A 21,004-nucleotide genomic window follows, 5' to 3' on the forward strand; every position below is an offset into this window, starting at 1 on the left:
CCCTCCCGGTCTCGGCCCCGCCCCCCGCTCGCCGGCCCCGCCCCCGCGTTGCCATGGGGACGGCCCGAGGCCGCCGAGCGAGGTGGGGCCCGGCCTGGCCCCCCCCGGCCCCATGGGGACCCCCGAGGAGCCCCCCGGGGCCCCCCCGGCACCGGGACCCCCCTGCTCCGCGGGGGGACCCCCACAGCTCCCCCCTCCGGCGGTGGAAACCCCCTGGGACCCCCCCGACCCCCTAAGCAAACTTCTATAGGCCCCCCCCCGCTCTGGGACCCCCGTTTCCCCCTTTGGGGACCCCCCCAGTGCTGCCCCTCAGCACCCGGGACCCTCCTTCAACCCCTATGGAGACCTCCACGGGCACCCCCCAGCCTTGGGACCCCCCCCCCCCCATGCCCCTTCTGGAGCCCTCCATGGGGACCCCCATGCGGTTCCCCCCCCATCCCTGCAACCCCCTTGCTCCCTGTGGCGACCCCCATTGCACCCCCCCCCCCCATTACCCCCCTTACATCCCCTAATAGAGACCCCCATAGGTGTCCCCCCCCCACCTCTGGAACCCCCACCGGGTCCCCCCCACCTATGGGACCCCCCCCAGGGTCCTCCCCACCCCTGGGACCCCCACCCCGGGTCCCCTTCGGAGGGGGCTCCCCCTTAGCCCAGGGATCCTTTGGGTGCCAGCCTCGGGGCCGGGGGGTGCTGGGGGGGGGGGGGGGGGGCGCTGAGTGTCCCCCCCCCCGGCCCCTCCCCAGCTGCCGGCCATGAGGCGGCGCCGGGAGCGAACGCCCCGGGAGAAGGTGGCGGTGGCTGCCCCCGAGGAGGAGGCGAGGAACGCGGCGAGGAAGGGCGAGCAGGGCGCAGGTGAGGCTGGCAGTGCTGGGGGGGGGGGGGGCACAGTCAGTGGGACCCCCCCTGACACCTCGCCCCCCTCCCCCCCCCCAGAGGAGTACCAGTGCAGCGGCCTCCTGGAGCAGGACCTGGCCGAGCTCTGCGCCCGCGCCGGCATCGCCGCCGTCCCCGCGGTCACCCCGCGGCCGTCCCCCGCTGGCCCCGCAGCCGGTGAGCGGGGTGCGGGAGAGGGGGGGCGGGGGGAGTTGTGCTGGGGTTTGGGGTCCCGAGGCACCCATCCCTCTGCAGCGGAGGGCGAGGAACCGGCGGGGCCGGAGACCCGCACCCGGCGCCGGCACGGCCACGTCCAGCGCTGCGTCCAGGTGGAGACGGAGCACGACGACCCCCGGAGCGTCCGCGAGGTCTTCGTGCGAGGTGAGCCCCCAAAATTCCCCCAAAATGTCCCTAGGGGGACGGGGGACGAGCCGCAGCAGGCCCTTGAGGAGGGTCGAGGCCACGTTTGGGGGGGCTTTTCCCCCGCCCCACCCCGCTTTTTTGGCCTCGTCCCCCCCGTCAGGCTGGACCGTCGAGGAGGAGATGCTGGGCGTCCTCGGCAAGTGCCTGCCCGCCCTCGCCCACCTGCGGGCCGTGCAGTGAGTGTGGGGCTGGGGAGGGGGCACGCGGGTGACCCCCCCCCAGGCGCTGCCACGTCCCCTCCCCAGCAACATGCCGCTTGATGCCACTTGTGTCCCCCCCCCGCAGCCTCTGGAGGGCCGGGCTGACCGACCGCCTGCTCCCCGCGCTGACCACGCTGCTGGCACGCTGCCCCGGCCTCGGGTAGGCGGTGGGGGGGGGGTGTGGGGGGGGAAACACCTTGATTGGTGTCTCGTTATCTTTAATTAAGAGAATTTTGGAAACTCCTGCCTCCGCAGGACGCTCAGCCTGGAGGGGAACCCCTTGCCGGAGCACTCCTTCCACCTGCTGATGGGGCCCGGCAGCACGTGAGTGCCGCGCTCGACCCCGCGCAGAGCGGGGCGGGGGGCACGCTACGGGGCGAAATCCCGCCTGGGACCACCAGGACCCCCGCTGTCCCCCCCCCGTCCCCGCAGGCTGTCCCACCTCTCGCTGCGCAACAACGGCATCGGCGACGAGGCCGCCCGGCTCATCGGGCAGAGCCTCTCCACCCTCAGCTCCTCCAACCGCGGCCTGGTCTCGCTGGTCCTCAGCTTCAACCGCATCTCGGACGTGGGAGCGGGGCACATCGCCCAGGTGGGGGCTGCGGGCTTGGCAAGCTGCTGCCTGCTGCCCGTGGCCCCCCCACCTCAGCCCATCCTGTGCCCCCCCCCCAGGGCTTGCGCTGGAACCGCTCGCTGCTGTCGCTGTCCCTGGCGCACAACGACATCGGGGACGTGGGGGCCCTGCGGCTGGCCGAGGTGGGCTTCACCCCCCCCAGCAAGGGAGCAGGAGCGGGATGGGGCCGGAGGGAGATGGGGCCGGAGCTGAGCGGGATGGGGCTGGAGCGGGTGGGGCCGGAGCGGGATGGGGTCGGGCGGGATGGGGTCGGAGCGGGATGGGGTCGGATGGGGTCGGAGCGGGATTGGGGTCGGAGCGGGATGGGGTCGGAGCGGGATGGGGTCGGAGCGGGTTGGGGTCGGAGCGGGATGGGGTCGGAGCGGGATGGGGTCGGAGCGGGTTGGGGTCGGAGCGGGATGGGGTCGGAGCGGGATGGGGTCGGAGCGGGATGGGGTCGGAGCGGGATGGGGTCGGGCCGGAGCGGGATGGGGTCGGAGCTGAGCAGGATGGGGCCAGAGCGGGATGGGGTCGGAGCTGAGCAGGATGGGGTCAGAGCGGGATGGGGTCGGAGCTGAGTGGGATGGGGTCGGAGCGGGATGCGGCCGGCCCCATTATCGCAGCCCCGGCCCCGCTCGTGCCAGGTGCTGGGTCCTTTCACGCTGACGCACGCCGAGGTGGTGGAACGGCGGCGGCTGCTGCTGGCGGAGGCGCTGGGACAGCCCCAGGCGGTGAGCGTTTTGTGTGCGGGATGGGGGGGGGGCTTCCTGGGGCCCCCCCCAGCACCGGTGTGTGGCTCCCGAAGCAGGCTGAGGCCAGGAGCGAGCACGCCCCGAGCCTGCAGGGCAGCGCGGCCGCCGAGAGGCTGCCTCCGGCCAAGCACAGCAAGGGCATGGCCAAGAAGAAGGTGAGGGGGTGGGCGGCCAGCGTGGGGGGTTTGGGGTTGGGGGGGGGCACGGCCGATCAGACAGCTGCCAGATTAAAAAAAAAAAAATTCTGGTTTTGTCTGGGGGCCGGCGGGGCTGTGGCCGTGCCTCAGTTTCCCCCCAGCACAAGGGGGGGGGTCCCCAAAGTGCTGCCCGAGGGGTGCAGCGGGGCTGAACTCGGTGCCCCCCCCCCCTCCCCGGCGCTGTCCCTCGCAGGAGCTGCTGCGGAAGGACGACTTGAAGCAGCCCAAGAAGCGTGAGTGAGGGGCCTGGGGGGCGCGGGGGGGCCGTGCCCGGCTCACCTCCCTCCTCCTCTGCCCCCCCCCCCAGCCACGACAGCGCCCGCAGACCCCCGGCCCACCCGAGGCCGCGGCGCCAAAGCCGCCAGCAAGGAGAAGCAGAGCGTGGAGGCGAGTGGCACCGGGAAGGGGGGGGCTGGGGGACACGATGCTGCGTCTGGGACCCCCCCACACACCCTCAGCACCCCCCCCCTCCGCCTCCTCCCCAGGCGCAGGATCCGGCCGAGCCGTCGCACCCGCTGCTGGAGCCGGCGTGGCACCGCGGGGGGCACGTCGTCCTGCCGGGGAACCGCGCGCTGCTCAACCTCAACCTGGCCCGTGAGTGGGGGGGGACCTTCGGGGGGGGGCTCGGCGGCGGCACGGGGCCCGTCCCCACCTCTGTGTCCATGTTGTGTCCCCCCCCCGGCAGACAACCACATCACGGAGCGGGGCCTGGGCGCCTTCCTGGCCGTGCTGCAGCAGCAGCAGGAGGAGCAGCCGGGGGGGGCCGCGGGGCGGCCGGGGCTGCTGCGCCTCTCGCTGCAGGTGAGCGGGGCGCACGGGGGGGGGGACAGGGGACGGGGGGGGGGGGGGGTTACGGTGACACGGCCTCATCCCTGGTGTCCCCGCAGAGGAACGGCTTCCCTCCCAGCTGCGAGGCCTTCGCCCGGCTCCGGGAGCTGCTGCAGCGGCGCGACCCCGTCCCCGGGCCGCGGGGCCGCGAGGAGGAGCAGGGTGCGGCGCCCTAGCCAGGGGACGGCTCGATTCGGGGGGGGGGGGGAACAAAAATCAAAATAAAATCAAATAATAATCACAAACCAAAATCTTTACCGTCGGAAGGAAGGAAATAAACGAGATTATACAGCATCGAACAGCAACCAGTCGGTCTTGGCTCTATTATATATAATATATATACCACACCCCAGCGCCGGCCTCGCCTCTACACGCGGGACGGGGATGAAGGAGGGGGGGGGGGCACAGGCACCCCCCCCCCAGACCCTCGCCACGGCCCCCCCGGGGGGCTGGCTGCCTCCGATTGTCGCCGGCTGTCCCCCCCCCCCCCCAACCCGGTGACAACGGGCCCCATCCTGGCTGCGGGGGGGGTCGGGGGGGGACACACGGGAGGGCCGCGGGGTTATTTACACGGCGGGGGCACGTACGTACATATTTATAGGCAGCGGGGGGGGGGGGGACAGGGTGGGGGGGCCGCAGCACGGAGAGGAACGAAACAAAGTGCATTTATACAGACTAGATCCAGCTCTCGCGGCCGGGGGGGGCGCAGGGGGGGGGCCGAGCCGGGGCTGCCATGCAGGGTGGGGGCCGGCGGGGCGGGGGTCCCGCGCGCCCTCCTTCCAGCAGAAGCCCCCCCCCCCAGCAGCCTGGGTCTCGAGGCTCCTCGCGCTCGCTGCCGGCCCCCGGGGGTGCCGGGGGGGGCTGGTGGGCAGCTCCCCCCCCCCCCCAGCTTCAGAGTGATTTTTAGGGGGGAGATTTGCCCCCCCCCCACACCCCGCGGCGGGGCTAAAGGTCGGCGGTGTGAGCGGGGTCCTCGGCCAGGGGGGCTCGGCAGCCTGGAAGAGAGGGGGAGAAAGGGGGTGAGATGGAAGGGGGGGGCCATGGGGGGGGGGGCAAAGGGGTGTGGGGCGGGGGGGGCAGTGGGAAGAGGGTGGGGGGCGAGGGGAAGGTGAGAAGGGGATGAAAAGTGGGGTGGGGGGCGAAATGGGGGGGGGAGAAATGGGTGAGAAGGGGGCGAAGGGGGATGGAGAGAAGGGCAAAAAGGATGGAAAAAGGGGGATAACGGGGGGGGGACAGGGAAAAAGGGGTCGGGGGGGGGGGCCAGGCACCGCCACTCACCCGGCGTGTTGGCGCTGGGGCCCTGCAGGCTCCGCAGGGTCAGGGGGCTGCCGCCCTCGGGGCTGGGGGGCCGCTGGGGCCCCCCCTCCGTCCCCGGGGCCGAGCCCCCCACGGGGGTGGCGTCGGGCGAGGAGCCGTGCCCCAGGGAGCGCAGCAGCTCCCGGTGGGCTCTTTCCACGGCCTGGGGGGGGCACAAAGAGAAAGGGCACGGAGTTGGGGGGGGGGGGGCAGCACGGGTTTGGGGGTGTCCCCCCCCATGCCAAAAAGCCCCCCTCCCCCCCCAAGGCACCACGACGGGGGCTCACCTTCAGCCTGTTGAGCTTGAGCGTCAGCTGCTCGATGGTGCGGAAGATGAGGTCGACGTCGCGGGGGGGGCCGGGGGGCTCCGGGGGGGCCTCGGCGGTGCTGGGGCAGGAGGAGGGGTCCCGGGGGGGGGAGCCCCGGGGGGGGCTGGGGGGCGGCGCAGGCTTGGGGGGTCCCAGGGGCATGCTGACGTAGAAGTAGTTGCCTGGAAGGGGGGGGGGGGAGCAGTGTTGGGGTGGCGGGGGGGGGCCGTGGGAGCACGGGGGGGGGGCTGGCGGCCTCATGGCCGGGGGGGGGGGGCTGCAGGGGGGGGCATTTGTGGCAGGATCCGGCCACGGGATCGTGGGGCAGCGGGGCTGCCAGGGCGCTCGGTGGCATCCCCTGGGGGGGGGGGGGGGGGCACGGTCCTTGGGGACACGGCCCCCCCCCTTCCCAGGGGACACAGCCCCCCCCCAACCATCCCAGGGACGTGTCCCCCCCCCCCGCCCCGTGTCATCGTTGGGACTCACGGCTCCCCCCGGGGGACACGGGGGCGCCCCCCCCATCACGGGGCCGCGCGTCCCTGCTGGGACCCGGGGACCCCCCCCCGGGCTGGGAACTGGGGGGGGGGGGGGGGGGGTCCCTTTACCATCTACACGAGCTCCGCCTCCTTCCTGCAGCTCGGGTGCTGATTGGCTGCTGCCTGCAGGGGGCGTGGCCTCCCGGGCACCCTCCTGAGCCCCGGCTGCGCACCCCGGAAAGAGAGGGGGGGGGGGGGGGGTGAGCGGGACCCGCCACCGGCACCCAGCACCAGCACCAGCACCAGCACCAGCACCCCAACACCAGCACCCCGATCCTGGCACCCATCAGTGTCCCATCACCAGCACCCCCCAGCACCCACCACCAGCACCCACCACCAGCACCAGCACCCCACCACCAGCACCACCAGCACCCCAGCACCAGCACCACCAGCACCCCACCACCAGCACTCCCCAGCACCCACCACCAGCACCCACCAGCACCCACCACCAGCACACCCAGCACCACCACCGGCACCCCAACACCAGCACCCCAGCACCAGCACCCCAGCACCAGCACCACCAGCACCCCAGCACCAGCACCCACCACCAGCACCAGCACCCACCACCAGCACCAGCACCCCACCACCAGCACCACCAGCACCCCAGCACCAGCGCCCATCAGCACCCCACCACCAGCACCCCAATCCTGGCACCCATCAGCTCCCTACCACCAGCACCACATCAGCGTCCCACCACCAGCACCAGCACCCCCCAGCACCCACCACCAGCACCCAGCACCAGTATCCACCAGCACCCACCACCAGCACCACCCAGCACCCACCACCAGCACCGCCCAGCACCCACCAGCACCACCACCAGCACCCCACAGCACCCAGCACCAGCACCCAGCACCAGTATCCACCAGCACCCAGCACCAGCACCCAGCACCAGCACCCACCAGCACCCCCCAGCACCCACCACCAGCACCCAGCACCCACCACCAGCACCCCACAGCACCCAGCACCAGCACCCAGCACCAGCACCCACCAGCACCCACCAGCACCACCACCACCACCGGCACCCCACAGCACCCAGCACCAGCACCCAGCGCCGTGCACAGGGAGCGGGGTTTACCCGCACCCCTCACGCAAACCTCGCGCAAGCAGGGAGCGAGCACCCAAATTGCAGCCGGGGGCAGGTACGGGAGACATGGCTGAGGGGGGGGGGTCCTGGGTGCCCGCACCCCTGCCCGGCCCGGGGGGGGGCTGTCGGCAGCCCCCTACCTTTCCGGACGACCTTGTAGCCGCCGGGCTCCTCCGCCACCGGACGCGTCTGGCTCGTCTCCTCCCAGCTTCGGTGGTGCGGGGGCTTCGGTTCCTCGGGGGGTGCCGGGGGCTCGGCCAGCACCTCCTGGGAGGCCGAATCGTGGCCGCAGAGCACCGGGTCCCACGGCTGGGCGCCGCCGCTGACCGACGGCGTGGGCGTCACGTCGTCCTCGGGCTCCGCGTCGCGGCCGCCCAGGAGCCTCCGCAGGATCAGGAGCCGCAGGTTCTCCACTGGGATGGGGGGGGGGGGGGGGGGGGGGGAAGAGGCGGTTTTTGGGTGCCATCCCCACCCCCGCTCCCTCGGGGGACCCCCCCTCCTTGATCTCCCCCCCCCCCAAAGGGTGCTCACCGTCCTCCAGGGCCGCCTCGGCCAGCCCCTCCGCCGAGAGCGGCACCGGCAGCGCCAGGCGCATGGGGGGCTCCGGGAAGGCTCCGGCCGCCCCCGCGGGCTCTTCCTCCCCTTCCTCCTCTACCTCGCTGCTTTGCGGCTCCTCGGGCAGCGCCGGGGGCTTCTCCTCGCCCAGCAGCTCGGCGGGATTGTCGTCCGCTGCGGGGACACGGGGGGGGGGCTCAGAGCTGCGCCCCCCCCCCCCACCCCGGGGACGGGGCAGCCGAGGCGGTGGGGGGGGTGCGGGGGGGGGCTCACCCGAGGAGCTCTCCTCCGCCTCCGCTGCGGAGCCGGCGCCTCGGGACAGGATGGGGGAGACGTCGGCGTCCGGCAGCACCAGGCTACGAGGACGGAAAGGGGGGGGGTTAGGCGGGGGGGGGGGGCAGCAGCGACAAGGGGCCGGGAGCCCTGGCAGCCACCCCCAGGTCCCCAGCGAGCCGCTCTCGCACCAGGGGGGGAGCCGCGTCCCCAGCGCCCTGGGTCTGAGAGAGCCCGTGGCGCACTGGCCTCGTCCCCCAGTGCCGAACCAGTGCCGAACTGGGCTCCGGCCCCGGCTCCCAGTAAGGCCCCGCCGCTCACCTGGAGGGGGCCGCGCGGGTGGGCTCCGGCGTCCGGCGCTTGGGGGGGAAGGTGGCATTCCTGGTGGAGCTCTGCACCGCCTCCTCCAGCACCTCCATCCACCTGGGGCGGCCCAGAGCAGCACCTTCAGCTCCTGGGGTGTTGGGGGGGGGGGGGCACACCCGGAGGAACCCCCCCGTCCTCCACCCCCCCCCCAAGTCCCCGCCAGCTCCCAGCGCCCGTCCCGCTCCTCCTTACGTGTTTTTCTCGGAGGACGTCAGCGCCACCAGCTCGTAGATCTGGGGGCCCAGCTCCGACGTGCAGATGATGAAGAGGGCTCGCTTATCTGCGCGGGGAGCGGGAGGAGGAAGGAGGTCGGGGTCCGGCAAGGGCCGCCTGGTCCCAGCAGGACAGGTCCCCTGCCACCCGCCTCGGGTCCCCCCCCAAACCCCACTACCTGTGGCCACGGAGCGGATGAGCACCGAGTTGAGCTTGAGGACGGGGCTGAAGGTCTGCTTGTTGTCCGAGGAGCCCAGCGCCGTCTTGCTGTGGCACTTGAGCACCAGCTTCTCGTCCTGCTTCTGCAGCAGCACCAGGAGGTCCTCGAGGAGCAGCACGTGCAGGTCTGCGGTGCGAGAGCGGACGGCGGGGGCTCAGCTCCTCGCAGCTCCTCGCGGCCGGGAGGGACGGTGGCCCCGCGGACACGCTGTCCCCGGCCGTCCCCAGCCTCACGGAGTCCCCAAAACGCCACCGGGACGCGGGGTGAAAGGCCCAGATCCTGCAGGAGGCTGGGGGGGGGGGGGGGCGGGATCTCCCGGCCCTCCCCGGGAAGGTCCGTACCCACGGTCTTGTCCTTGCCAATGCGCCAGGTGAGCGGCCCCTCATGGATCATGCGCCGGGAGGTGAGGTCCAGGCTCTGCGGGGGGGGGGGCAGAGGGCAGCGGTGAGCGTGGCTGGCACCGGGCGACCCCCCCCCTGAACCCCCCGGGGAGCTGGGGCTACCTTGAACTCGGCAGCCAGGGGGTTGCTGGTCCTCTCCAGCGAGGTGGCGTCCAGGCGTTTCTGGTAGCCCTCCAGGCGGTGCCGGTTCTCCGCTTGCTTCACGGCCTCGTTCACGTACTTGAGGATGTCCCGGCACTGGTCCCGGGCTCGGCACAGCTTGTCGTGCTCCGAGGTGCCCGCTGGGACGGCGGAGCGGAGCCGAGGGTCAGGAGGAGATGGATGGTGCTGCCCCATCCCTCCGTGCCAGCTCCCGCACCCGCAGCTGCACCCCGGGCCCAGAGATGAGCTCCCTGCTGAAAGGGGGGGGAGGTTTCCCCCCCCCTCAGCCCGGCTGGAAAGCAGCACGTCCTCCTCACAGCCCCCGGATTTGGCTCCGGGTGACAACGGAGAGGCACGAGCCCCACGGCCCAAAGCCATCGCTTCCTGAAGGACGTGCCCGAGGTGAGCGCACGGCCGCCAGTGACCCCCCCCCCGGCGCCCCCCCAGCCCCTACCCTCGGTGTGCTTGAGGATGTTCTCCAGCAGCAGCGGGTACTTGGTCAGGCGCTGCATTTCGGAGATGATCAAGTCCTTGAGCTGCAGGCGCCGGCACTGCGGGTTGCTTTCTGCTTCCTAGGGCGGGAGGAAGAGGATGAAGGCCCCGAGGTGCGACGGGGGCGAGCCGGGGGAGCGCCAGGGCGAGGAGCGGCCCAGGAGAGGAGCGAACCTGCATGAAGATCTGGAAACGGGTCTCCTTGCGCTGCTTGGTTTTGATCAGCTCCAGGGCGATGGACTGGTACGAGCAGAAGTCCGCAGTCACCTGCTGGATTTCCTCCTTGGCCAGGCCGTCGAACTGGGGGGGCACAGGGGGTGCTCGGTCACCCCGAGGCTTGGCCCACCCCGACCCCATCCAGGGCTCTCCCAGAGCTCGTCCGCCCCGCTGCCCTGGCTCCACAGAGCCCCCTCCATCCCCTCCAGCCCGTCCTCCCGGATAACCAGACGTCCCCAGGGCTGCCTCGCCCCCGCGCCCCCCCCGCAGCCGTCCCTCCTTACCCGAGACAGCATGAGATCCCCGATTTCCTTGATGATTGGTCCTTCTTCCCGGAGCTTCTTCATGGATTCGGAGAGAGAATCTGGGCGAGGATGCGAGAGACAAGAAGTGAGCTCGGACCGCTCGAATGAAATCTGCCAAGGAGCGGGGCACCGATGCCTGTCCTTGGATCACGCTACGCAAAGGCTGGTGACGCTCGGGCATCCCAGAGGCGGGCGCTGGCAGATCCCAGAATTTAACAGGCTCTGGAGAGCCACCGGGAAACGAGAGGGAGGAGAGGTGAGACAGGACGGCGCTGCCAGGCCTGCGGGGGAGAGGGGAAGGCGGGAGGGAGGAGGCTCACTGTGGATTTCGATCACGTCTGGGAGGTTGGGGAAGAGCAGCGCCAGCTCCTCGCGGGACAGCAGGCTCTCCTTCCTCATCCGCTGGTAGAAGAGGAGGTCGAGGACCCGGAGGATGCGGAGGTGAGACCCTTCCGTGGCAAAGAGCTCTGCGCGAGAGGCAGGCGGGCTTGGGGACGTCCCCTGGGCCTCCCGAGGTGCCGGCGGGGGGGGGCCGGAGACCCCCGGCTCCTTACCGTTGATCACCTCCTGCCGGTCGATCTCCTTCTGCGGCAGGCTGGCCAGCACCTCCCGGCCGACCGTGTGCTGCCAGTTCTGTGAGTCCAGCTCGGGCTCCAGGTCCGAGAGCTGGCCCTGCTCGTCCTCCAGGAGGTGAGGCAGGAAGGGGTCGACGCCGAAGCCCAGGCTGGGCGACTCGATGCTCCTGGGAGGGTGAAAGGCGGCGGTGGGAGTACGCCGCGGCGGCGGCCGCCAGCGAGCCCGCCTGCAGCGCTCCCAGCACAGCCAATATCTACCTGGGCCCTATTTCGGCTTGAACCCGGGACCTTCCGCACAAGAAGCACAAGCCTCTGACTCTCGAGCTAAAAGACTAGGTCCCCCAGCAGCCATCTACATAGGTCCATTAAGCTCCTGCGTGAGACACAAGGGAACAGAGGTGCCCCCTAGCCCCCGAGGACGGGGAGCTGCCGTTACGCAGCACGACTGCGCCAAGCCGGAGGCATCTCCGGGGACTCCCTCCCGGGGCAGCCCTGGGCGCCGTTTCCCCTTGTGCTCTGGCAAGGCCCCGGGGGGTGGGAAGGGAGAAGCTAGGCAGAGCCCCTCTGACCCCCCCGGTCCCCTCTACAGTGACCCTCCTGCTCTGTAGGAAACCGGCCCCGCGGCGGGCTCGGGGCGGCGCGGTAGAGGCGATGGCAGCGGCGGCCGGGCCACTCACCTGCGTCCCATCTTGGGCGTGTAGGGGGGCGTGGGGTTTTCCAGCGACCTGGGGAGGGACAGGAGCATCACCCGCGAGCCCCCTCTGCCCGCCGCCGCACCCCTGCGGCGTTTCCCACCAGATTAAGCCCAATTTCCCCCCGGTTTCCCATGACGAACGTCAGCCCCGGAGCTCTGCAGGCAGCTGGGTGCCGCAGCGACCGTCCCATTCTGCGTGGCCAAGGCTTGGCCTTGACCCACGGAGCCTGCCCGGGAGGCAGCGTCACAGCCCGAGGGGGAGGTTTCAGGCCCCCGAGCATCCCAGCTCCCTCCTGAGGGCCGAGGGGAACCCGGGTGCCCCCCAGCCTGGGCTCCAGCAGCGGCTCCCACCTGGTGGACAGGCTGGAGGCGGAGGACGACGCCGACTGGTGAAGCCTGGTGGCCTCGGCTGCGGCATCCATGTCCACGTCGCTGCGGGACCGGGGCACGTTTTCTGCTTTCCGAGATTTCTTCATCTCCTCGCGGCCTTTCAAGCTCTCCGACCGGCCCAGCTTGACCTCGGCGCGAGAGCTGCAGTGGCGAGACAAAGCCGGGAGCAGTCAGGCCGAGCCCGGGGAGGCAGCAGGGACGCACACGTGGCCTCAGGGACGCACACGTGCAGGAAAACTCAGGGTCCCGGCCAGAAAGAGCCCCGGGACCACCGAGGGCACCCGGCAGCCTCCACCCTACCCGTCAGCCTCCAGCAGGTCCTCGGGGAAGCTGCCGGTGGAGAGGCGCTGCGTGCCGGGCTCCTGGCTCTCGTAATGCTGGTTGTTCTCAAAGTGCTGGATAATGTTCCTCACATTGCCGGGTTTGACTGCTGGGGCGAAGGCGAGGAAGGGACCCCGGTGAGGGCGGGCAGGGGGAGCCGCCGGAGCTCACCACGGGGGTGTCCCCAAGGCCAGCGGGCAGCACCGGGGAGACGTCCCGAGCGCAGGCGGGGCAGCCCTCCTCCCGCCCCAACGCTGGGTGCCTCGGGGTGGGGATAAACCAAAAACCAAGCGCATGAGGTGAATGGCAAATAAAAGAAGAGGCCTTTTACCTTCGACAGGGGACAAAGGGACATGAAATGCTGAAAGGAAAAACAAAAATGAGATGTCAAATCAATCCTGCGTTTCAGCGGCGAAGGAGGCAGAGAGGGAGCGTGTGAGCTGACGGCATGAGAACTGAAAGCAGAAGGGGAGGAAGGGGAACACACACGGCTGTAGGCACACGTGCGGAGGCTCTCCACCATCCCAGCCCACCCCAGCAGCTCCTGGGCTGTGGCAGCCTGCAGGATGGGGTTATTTAGGATGAATTTTGGGGAGAGCTCAAGCTCAGCTCCCTTCCTGCTCCCCTCAAAGCCACGTGGGAGCATGGATGGCCCGGATAACGGGTTTCCAATGGGCGGCTGGAGGAGGAGAGCGTGGGGGAGCGGCTGCGAGGTGCCTGCTGTGGGCGAAGGGGAGCCAAGGGCAGGCGGGTGGCTGCAGGTCCCCTCCGGCAGCGGGGCGTCGGTGGAACGGCGTCCCAGAAGGTGCCGGTACTCACTGCTCTGGGAGGAGATTTTGGGCTTCCCGATGTACTTGAGGATGGGGTTGCGCTTCTTGTCTTCCATGGCATCCTTGTCCTTCTTCGTGCTGCTGCTCTGTTGGGCCACCCGAGAGGAGCGCTGGCGTCACAGCGCGGCTCCCCAGGGTCACCCCGACCTCAGGAGGCGGCGGCACCATCCCCGAGGGCCGGCTGCCAGCCAGCCACCCACCTTCTTGGTCTTGGGGAAGAAGGGCAGCCACTTGTCCTTGTCCGGGAGGGCTTGCGCCTTCTCGCTGGCGCTGGCCACGCGCGGCTCCCGGCTGCGGATGCCGGTGTGGTTCATGTACGTGCTGAGGGCAAAGGCCATGGGGGAGCTGGAAGAGAGGCGAGCGTGAGCTGGAGGTGAGGCACCAGGACACAGCGTCGGGGGCTGGAGGAGGCGAACGAGGCCAGGATGGCCTGCGGGGTGTGGGGTGACGGGGTCTGCTCCTTCCCCGGGGCCACCCCGAGGGCCCCCGGGGATACACGGCACTGGGAGAGGGTGCCGCGGGCCAGCACGGGGAGGGGGTGCCCCTACACCTCCTCTCTGGGCCCCCCTTTTGCCTCCTGAGCTAACGACTGCAGTGCAGCCGCGTCTGGGCGCACGCCTGCCGTGTCCAGGGGTCACTCACCTCCTGTCCTCTTCATATTTGGACCTGGAAAGAGAGACAGGGATGAAAGAGCTTGTTTGGAAGGGTTCCTCTGCTCAGCCCCCAGGTGAGGTGCTCCCAGCACCGAGCCCTTCCTCCCCCCACTCCCCCCAGGAGCCCCCTCCTCCTGCCCCGATGCCAGCGCACCCAGCTCCCGCTCCAAACTCTCCTTCCCCCAGTCTCCCCCAGTAACGACGGGGAGGTGGCAGGACGGAGGAGCCGAGCCCTTCCCGTGCCCGATCCCTTCCCGACGGGCACTCACAGGATGTCACCCAGCTGGGCCAGCTGCTTCTCGGCCACTTGCCGCTCCTTCTGGGGGTCCCCGTCCAGGTCGAGGAGGTCGTTCTCCCCGTACAGGCTCCCCAGGCCCATGGTGCGCTTCGTCCTGCGGGCACACGGGGTTCAGTGCCACGAGCCCGGGCACCGGGCGGAGGCACGGGGGGGAGCACGACGGGCTCTGCGCCGCTGGGCCACCTGTAGTCCTGGATCTGCTCCTGGATCTCGGGCATCACCATCTCCTGAGCCTCAAAGAGGGCGGCTCGGACATCGTCCCCGTTCCGCAGGCGAGTCTCTGGGTGACAGGAGAGGACGGCCGGTGTCACCGCAGCCCGCGGGGGGGGGCACAGAGGATCCCCTGGCTGCCCCGGGGCAGGCTGCGAGAGCCTCGCCATCTGCCTGGAGCTCACCGACCCTCCTCACTCACCGATCTCAGCCAGGAGCTGCTCCGACACTTTCACTCGGAGAGGCTGGGGGAGGGAAGGCGACACAAGAGCAGCTCAGCACCGCTTCGCTTCTGCCAGGCAGCGAGCAGGGCTGGAAGGAGCTGGGGGTGCTGAAACCACGCTCACAGCAGCACCAAGCTGCTGGGGGAGGGTGCCCGTGCTCCTGCACCACCACCTGGCATTGCTGCAGCCAAGAGCTGAGAGTCTCAACGCTCCCAGACACACAAACGCCCGGCACTCATCTCAGCACCCAAAATACAAAATCCTCTGGAGCAGCAGGAGCGAAACCTGCTCCCTCCAAACAGTAGGTGCCCCAGGAGCGCTAGGGGCAGAGCCTCGAGCCCCATCCTTGCTGCCAGGATGCTCCTGCTGCTCCTCCTGCCCCTCCTGCTCCTCCTGCCCCTCCTGCTCCCAGCTGCCGGGCGCTGAGGCCGCTGCCGTTGTGCAACGCGTGGGTACACGCCTTACGCAACGTGCACCGATGCGGAGGAACCAGCAAAGCGACGGCAGCGGCAAAAACGCCGTTAAAAAAAAAAGGGCCGTTGTGCAAGGGACGTGACACCGAAGTGCGAGGTTGGCTTTCCAGCTGATTCCCCTCCCATCTCCCGTCCCCACGCAGGCTCACAGCTCCGGTCCTCACCGCGTTCCTCTCCAAGAAGATGTTCCAGATTTCCTTTCCCAAGACCCGGGAATCCTTCGCGGCCGTCTGCTGGCACACGTCTGCGCATAAGTAGAAGAGCTGCAAGGAGAGGACAGCGGAGCTGGTCAGCGAGGAGGGAGGAAGGGCTCGAGGCAGGAAGGTGAAACGCTCAGTAACGCCGGACGGCCATGAAACAGGAAACGCTCACGGGGGTCCGGGGAGGGCAGCACCCTCCCCGTGCCACGCCTGGGAGGAAGGGGAGGCCGTGTAACCCTACACTGGGCTTTCCCCTCGCCGCAGGCACGGCTGGGGACACCACTGGCTGGCAGCTGCCTGCGGCAGGAGCCGGCTGCCGGAGCCCTGCGCGGAGCCCGCGCTTTGCCAAGGCGCTCTGCAAACCACCAGCGCCCTGCGGGACCCCAGGGAAACGGGGAGGGCCCCGAACACGCTGCCCCGTCGGTATTTCCCCCCGTTTGGTGCCCGTAGCTCTTACCAGGGGGCTGGGATCGGCCTGGGAGAAGATGTAGCGCAGGAAGACCCCCAGGTGTGCCGGCCGCGACTTGAGCTTGCCCAGGTCCTGGAAGAGGGAGTCGCACTGCAGGACCCGGAGGAGAAAGCACCAGTTAGGCAAGAAAGGAACCGAATTCTCCGGATTATCCCCACCCCGCGGCTCATCGCTGGCCTAAACCCCAGCCCCTGCTCCCCATCTCCCACCCCGACGGGGCCACCGGCCTCCCCTGGACCAGCACCGCCAGCTCGACCGGGGCCATCCCCGTCCCCGCCGCGTGGGTGAGGTGACAGCAGAGGCTGGGCGATGGGGGCAGCGGAGGTCAGCGGCCCGGCTGAAATCCTCCTTGGGAGGATTTCTAAATGCCACCGCTTCCCGGGCACCAGGGCACGCGGCGACAAAGGGAAGGCCGTGGGAGGGGTGAGAGCCCCGTCCCGTGACCCCGGCCAGCCGCCCCCGACGAGACGGGACGAAAGCCAAGAGGAGCTTGGCCGCCGCTACCTCGTTGTTGAAGTATCCCGGGTCGTAATCCTCCTCCGGCCCGATGATGAGGGGGCGTCCCGCGCGCTCCGATCCCTGCAAGGGACAAGGGACGGCGCTGGGAGCCAGGCGCCGGCTTCGGGGAGCGCAGGGACGCCCGCCGGGCCGTTCCCAGCGCCACGGCACCCAGCCCATGGCAGGGCAGGATCGGCCCCGTCCTACCTGCTCGGCAGTGGGGGCGAAGGGGGTGTCGGAGCCCTGGCGGCGGTGGTGCTGGTAGAGGCGGGAGGTGATGACCGGGGAGGTCCGCGGGCTGTCCAGGCCGTGGTCGGAGAGGACGGAGTTGCGGTTCAGGGACATCTGCTCGGGATGACGGGGAGGTGACGGAGGGGACGGGTGCGGGGACGGCTCCGCGCCACCACCGGGGGCTGGGGGGGGCTCTCGCCCGCCCGGCCGAGATGTTTGGGGCTGTCTCGGGAGCAGTTTCCAGCTCAGAGACCCTGAGACCCCGTTCTCAATGGGCCTGGGGAACCTGGACACCACAGCCATGCTCCGGGGCTATTGGGAGGACTTTGGGACTGGGACCACGAGCCCGGGTACGCTGCATTTCAGGATCTGCCTTGCGTGGCCAAAAAATTCAGAGCTGAGACCGCGTTACAAGAAATTCAGCTTGTTCAGAAGGCAAACAAGTAACTACACCCGCAAAGCCAGCTCCTCGGCTCCTAGCGGTGCACAGCGCCCTCCGTCTGAGGCTCGCTGCTGTCCTCAGCCAGCCCAGGTGAGGGGCAGCGGGTTTCCACCCCCATTTTCACCCCCCCGGCAGTGCCCGGCAGCGGTTGGGGTGCGCTCTCACCTCGCTGAAGGAGGGGAACCGCTCTGTGCCCGACTCCAAGCCGCTGTCACCGTCCTGAGAGTCCAGCGAGAGGCGGCCTGTGGACAGAGAAGGGGCTGAGCCCCGCGTTTGGGACTGCCCCACACAGCGGGACAGGGAAGGGCCAAGCTGCCAGCACCGCTCACCTTCTGCCGCTCTGAAAGCGGCCAAGCCGGAGTCACCGCAGAGCCGCCCCGAATCCTGCAAGGAGAGGCGTTGGGATGCCACCAAGCGCGCGGGGACACCCGGGCATGGAGCAAGGGGACGCCCGGCTGCAGCGGCTCCCACCCGCGGCAGCAAATTTGGGAAAGCGCGAACATCTCCGCCACCCTGCCCGGCCACCTCCAGCCCCGGAGGGAGCCCAGGACACCCGAACCGTAACCAGGACGTCCCAACTCCGCGAATTTCCCCCAAAACCTCCCGCGCGTCTCCCGTACCACGGAGCCACCGGTCTCCTGGAGGATTTTGAGCTGCAGCTGGCTGACCCGCCGGCGTGCCCCTTCGATCTGCTCCTCCACCACGGTGGCGGGGTTGCGGCTGTAGGCCTCGTAGAAGCGCTGGGCGGAGAGACGAGGATGCTCACGAGGGCCCCGAGCCCGTCGGCCCATCCCACAGCCCGCGGGGAGAGGGAAAAGGCGCAGCTGAAGGGGGCGGTGGGCTGACCGCGCACCCGCGTGCTGCAGGGGCTCCCCCGGGCCAGCACCCGAATATCCTCCCTCTCCCCCCGCCGCCAGCGCGGCCCGGCGGAGGCGCTGCGGACTGCGGCGAGCGGGGACGAAGGGCTGAGAGAGGTGGGCTGCCCCCGGGGGGAGGGAAAACCCAGCCTGGGAGGAGGATTTCCTCGGGGGGAAGGAAAAATGCTGTGGCTGCGCCGTACCTGCAGCTCTGCCTCCTCCTGCCGCAGCATGTTGCGGAGAATCTGCGTGGCGTGCTTCTGAACCTCGGGGTCCTGCAACGGAGGGAGGGTGGGCGCGAAAGAGAGGGGCTGAGCCTTGCCCGTCTCCCCCCCCCTCACCTCGGCCACGCAGGGAGGGGGGCGGTGGGCAGGGGGGGGGCGGCGGGCAGGGTGCGCGACCTGCAGGGGTTTGGGGCCGGTGATGCGCTGCGGCGGTGGGAGCGGCGGGGGCGGAGGCGGCGGGGGGCAAGCGGGGGCGACGCGGGGAGCCCCCGGCGTGCTCACGTCTTGCTGGGAGCTGGAGAGCCCCACCGACGGCGGGGGGGAGCCCAGGAGGGTCAGAGCGACGTAGGCGCCAGCTGGAAGAAGCCGGGAGCGGGGAGGGAAGGGAAGGGAGAGAAAAAGTTGCGTTATTCGCTGCCTGGACCCCAAACGTCGGGCAAGTGTCACGGCACCGGGGTGGCCGCGTCCCCGTCCCTGTGAGCCTGTGCAGGAAGGACCGGGACGGGTTTCCTCATCTTCTCCCAAGAACCAAGCCCTGTCTTTAGGCCTCACAGCTGGGGATTTACGACGGGCCTCATCCCCAGGAGCAAAAAGGGACGGAAAGCTCTGGGCGGCAGCAGGCTCGATGCTCCCTGGTGCCCTCCGTCCACGGGGAAAACCGCGCCAGCACGGGGCAGAGCTGAGAAGCTGCTGGTTCTGCCGCGGGGAGGCCAGCTGAGCTGTGCTTTTCGGGCCCCGGTTTCCCTGCCGCGGGGCAGACCGTGCCCATCGGCCACGGCTGCGGGGGCTGAGCCGCCCCCGTCACGTCCGTGCGCCTCCCACCCATCTCCTCCGCGGCTCCCGGCCGTACTCACACTTGATCAGCTTGACCACCTCGAGGTGGGAGCTGTTGGTCACCATCATGCCGTTCACCTGGCGAGGGGAGGAGAGGGGAGGAGCGGCGTCAGGCCGGGGCGCGCGGGGCGGCGGCGAGGCGGGGGGCCGGGGGTGCTCACCTTGACAATGCGGTCGCCCTCCTGCACCCCGGCTCTCATGGCCGCTCCTCCTGCCGCACAGCCAGGACACACGGACGTCACCAAGGCCGCGCGCTGCCAGGCTCGCCGCAGCCCCCAGCGCCGCCTGCCAGCCCCGAGAAGCCCCGTGCCGCTCGCGCAGCCGCGGCCCGAACTTTGCCAGCCCTGGCCGGAGCCGGGACCCCCCCATCCCCGGTTCCCCCCGGTCCCCGGTGACTCCTGCCCGTCCCCAGAGCCGCCTCCGTCCAAAGGCAGGAGCGGGGGCCCAGGAGGAGCAGCGCCGCTCTGCCTCCTCTCTCCCCCCGCCTCCACCCCCCCGGCCCGCTCTGTAACAAAGCCGTCGAGGTTAAAAGACGCGAAAAATGCTCTTTTCTTCCAGCCAAAACCGAGAGGAAATGTTTCCATCAGCTCCGACTCCGGGCCAAGGGCCCGAGACACGGCAGCGAGCTCGGAGAGTGGAAAGTCCACGGGATTGCTGCGACTCCTCCGGCTTTAACGCTCGCGTTGGTGGCAGCTGGAGCAGCCCGGGGGTGCGGGAGTCCCCCCCTGTCCTGCACCCGGGCGCTCGCCCTCGCCGGGGCACCCACGCGCCCCTGACCACGCACTGAGCACCAGCACCTCCAGGAAGGGTCCCCGTCCCCATCCCCGTCCCCCTGGGACAAGGGGGGGGTCTCTCCACGCAGCTCCCGGTGCTGGAGAGAGGACCTCCGGCGCTGACCTGCCCTCGAAACTCGCAGCGTTTTCCCTTCCCTATATTCTCATTTTTCCTGGCTTTCGGGCTAGGAGGGGGGGGGGGGGGAAGGGGGAGGAGGTGGGAACATCCGCTGTAAAATAAGCAGCTCATTGTCTGTCTAAATTGCTGCTCCGAGCCCTGCCACCCCGCAAAGTCATTATACAGCAAAACCGGCAGTGTCTCCTGCAGCACAGCGCCAAGAGCCGCCGCGGGCTGCTGGATCTGTGTTTACCCAGGGCTGCCGAAGGGAATTCCCCAGCCACCCACCCGCCGGCTGCACGGGGAGGGGGGGGGAGCCCGGCCTTAACCTGGCGCTGCCCCCAGGGCGGGGAGCTGCGGGTACCCTCGCCCCGAAACCTCCTCCCTTCTCCCGCAGCGGCCGCCACGGGCAGGATGCGGCCGCTGCGGGGCTGAGGGAGGAAACCCGCACCCCCCCCACCACCACCACCGGCTGCGGGTCCCCCCCCCCCCCGTCCCCTCCGCCCCCTCACCTGGCCGCACGGACTGGACGAGGACGATGCGGTCCCCGCTGACCGTGAAGCCGAAGCCATGCTGGTCCTTCTGGATGATGACGCAGCGCTGGACCAGACCTGGGGAGGGACGGGAGAGGAATAAAAAGCGAGGCTCTGAGCTTCGGATCCCCCGGTGCGCCCGGTTTCGGGGGCCACAGCCCCCGCCTGGCCCCCCTGGCAGCAGCAGCAGCAGCAGCAGCAGCAGGAGCAGCAGGAGCAGGAGCAGGAACAGGAGCAGCAGCAGCAGGAGCAGCAGCAGCCCCCCCCCCCCCCCCCCCCCCCGTCTTCTGCAGCCCCCCAGGGGACGTTTCAGAGGCCGTTTGCAACCCCATTTCCCTCCCCACCCATGCCTCGGGGACGGATGAGATGCACTGCCAGTGCTGGGTGCTGCAGGGCGCAGGCAGGGCGCTCAGCGCCATCCTGGAGAAGCCGCCGAGAGGGGCAGCGCAGCCTACCTGTGGTTTCGGAGGAGTCAGAGGGCTGGCGGCGGTGGCCGGGAGACCTCCGCTCCGAAGACGAATCGCCCAGGGAAGACAGGCTGCTCAACCTGCGGGGGAGGAGAGCGGGGTCGGGCAGATGGAGCGACCCCAAGGCACCGCCGGGACCTGGGACCTGTCCCCTTCTCGGCAAAAACCGATGCCCGGCGCTGGAAAGCATCGGCAGCTGGCACCCATCCATCCCCCCCCAGCTGCCTGGCCTCGGGAAAACGCCTCTCCCAGCCCAGCCCCGCCACCGGGCTCGGGGGGAACCCCAGGGGACGCTCGGGGAGAGCCCCAGGGGACGCTGGGGTGAGCCCCAGGGGACGCTTGGGGTCCCGAGTGGGGCTGAGGGAGAGCAGCGGAGGGGACAGGCAGGGGACAGACGC

At 70.3% G+C, this 21,004-nt stretch overlaps 2 protein-coding genes across 14 annotated transcripts in view; one reads left to right on the plus strand and one right to left on the minus strand.

Moving 5' to 3' along the window:
* On the plus strand, positions 1 to 4,170 carry LRRC71 (leucine rich repeat containing 71). 8 transcript variants are annotated; one of them, XM_066986172.1, is made up of 16 exons: positions 1 to 82; positions 744 to 852; positions 934 to 1,050; positions 1,129 to 1,254; positions 1,397 to 1,472; positions 1,582 to 1,656; positions 1,752 to 1,820; positions 1,929 to 2,088; positions 2,169 to 2,252; positions 2,754 to 2,840; positions 2,915 to 3,016; positions 3,252 to 3,291; positions 3,366 to 3,445; positions 3,544 to 3,652; positions 3,744 to 3,859; positions 3,946 to 4,170. In XM_066986172.1, the coding sequence occupies exons 2-16, from the start codon at positions 753 to 755 to the stop codon at positions 4,060 to 4,062; spliced, it is 1,458 nt and encodes a 485-aa protein (XP_066842273.1). In that variant the 5' UTR covers positions 1 to 82; positions 744 to 752; the 3' UTR covers positions 4,063 to 4,170. The 8 variants fall into 8 exon arrangements, with proteins under 8 accessions (XP_066842273.1, XP_066842274.1, XP_066842268.1 ...); XM_066986173.1 differs by having other exon boundaries at positions 2,918 to 3,016; XM_066986167.1 differs by having other exon boundaries at positions 3,366 to 3,652.
* The window catches only part of ARHGEF11 (Rho guanine nucleotide exchange factor 11), a 25,616-nt gene continuing 8,730 nt past the window's right edge, over positions 4,119 to 21,004 (minus strand). The window contains exons 2-41 of one of the 6 annotated variants that reach the window (XM_066986149.1): positions 20,595 to 20,686; positions 20,119 to 20,217; positions 18,877 to 18,926; positions 18,736 to 18,793; positions 18,059 to 18,237; positions 17,861 to 17,932; positions 17,421 to 17,540; positions 17,130 to 17,184; positions 16,966 to 17,042; positions 16,335 to 16,472; positions 16,134 to 16,208; positions 15,618 to 15,719; positions 15,125 to 15,223; positions 14,466 to 14,508; positions 14,237 to 14,333; positions 14,025 to 14,147; positions 13,745 to 13,768; positions 13,303 to 13,447; positions 13,092 to 13,188; positions 12,604 to 12,633; positions 12,252 to 12,378; positions 11,913 to 12,092; positions 11,545 to 11,592; positions 10,847 to 11,034; positions 10,613 to 10,759; positions 10,272 to 10,351; positions 9,946 to 10,071; positions 9,734 to 9,851; positions 9,241 to 9,419; positions 9,079 to 9,154; positions 8,696 to 8,863; positions 8,497 to 8,584; positions 8,260 to 8,361; positions 7,939 to 8,021; positions 7,642 to 7,839; positions 7,251 to 7,523; positions 6,096 to 6,191; positions 5,470 to 5,672; positions 5,165 to 5,345; positions 4,119 to 4,881 (exon numbers count right to left, since the gene is read on the minus strand). In XM_066986149.1, coding sequence (XP_066842250.1) covers positions 4,832 to 4,881; positions 5,165 to 5,345; positions 5,470 to 5,672; positions 6,096 to 6,191; positions 7,251 to 7,523; positions 7,642 to 7,839; positions 7,939 to 8,021; positions 8,260 to 8,361; positions 8,497 to 8,584; positions 8,696 to 8,863; positions 9,079 to 9,154; positions 9,241 to 9,419; positions 9,734 to 9,851; positions 9,946 to 10,071; positions 10,272 to 10,351; positions 10,613 to 10,759; positions 10,847 to 11,034; positions 11,545 to 11,592; positions 11,913 to 12,092; positions 12,252 to 12,378; positions 12,604 to 12,633; positions 13,092 to 13,188; positions 13,303 to 13,447; positions 13,745 to 13,768; positions 14,025 to 14,147; positions 14,237 to 14,333; positions 14,466 to 14,508; positions 15,125 to 15,223; positions 15,618 to 15,719; positions 16,134 to 16,208; positions 16,335 to 16,472; positions 16,966 to 17,042; positions 17,130 to 17,184; positions 17,421 to 17,540; positions 17,861 to 17,932; positions 18,059 to 18,237; positions 18,736 to 18,793; positions 18,877 to 18,926; positions 20,119 to 20,217; positions 20,595 to 20,686 — 4,486 coding nt within the window. In that variant the 3' untranslated portion in view covers positions 4,119 to 4,831. Of the gene's footprint in view, positions 4,882 to 5,164; positions 5,346 to 5,469; positions 5,673 to 6,095; positions 6,192 to 7,250; positions 7,524 to 7,641; positions 7,840 to 7,938; positions 8,022 to 8,259; positions 8,362 to 8,496; positions 8,585 to 8,695; positions 8,864 to 9,078; positions 9,155 to 9,240; positions 9,420 to 9,733; positions 9,852 to 9,945; positions 10,072 to 10,271; positions 10,352 to 10,612; positions 10,760 to 10,846; positions 11,035 to 11,544; positions 11,593 to 11,912; positions 12,093 to 12,251; positions 12,382 to 12,603; positions 12,634 to 13,091; positions 13,189 to 13,302; positions 13,448 to 13,744; positions 13,769 to 14,024; positions 14,148 to 14,236; positions 14,334 to 14,465; positions 14,509 to 15,124; positions 15,224 to 15,617; positions 15,720 to 16,133; positions 16,209 to 16,334; positions 16,473 to 16,965; positions 17,043 to 17,129; positions 17,185 to 17,420; positions 17,541 to 17,860; positions 17,933 to 18,058; positions 18,238 to 18,735; positions 18,794 to 18,876; positions 18,927 to 20,118; positions 20,218 to 20,594; positions 20,687 to 21,004 lie in introns of all 6 variants that reach the window. The other 5 variants (XM_066986152.1, XM_066986148.1, XM_066986151.1 and 2 more) reach the window with 5 other exon arrangements.

This window comes from Anser cygnoides, chromosome 33 (assembly GCF_040182565.1).
Source record: "Anser cygnoides isolate HZ-2024a breed goose chromosome 33, Taihu_goose_T2T_genome, whole genome shotgun sequence".
Taxonomy (NCBI): domain Eukaryota; kingdom Metazoa; phylum Chordata; class Aves; order Anseriformes; family Anatidae; genus Anser; species Anser cygnoides.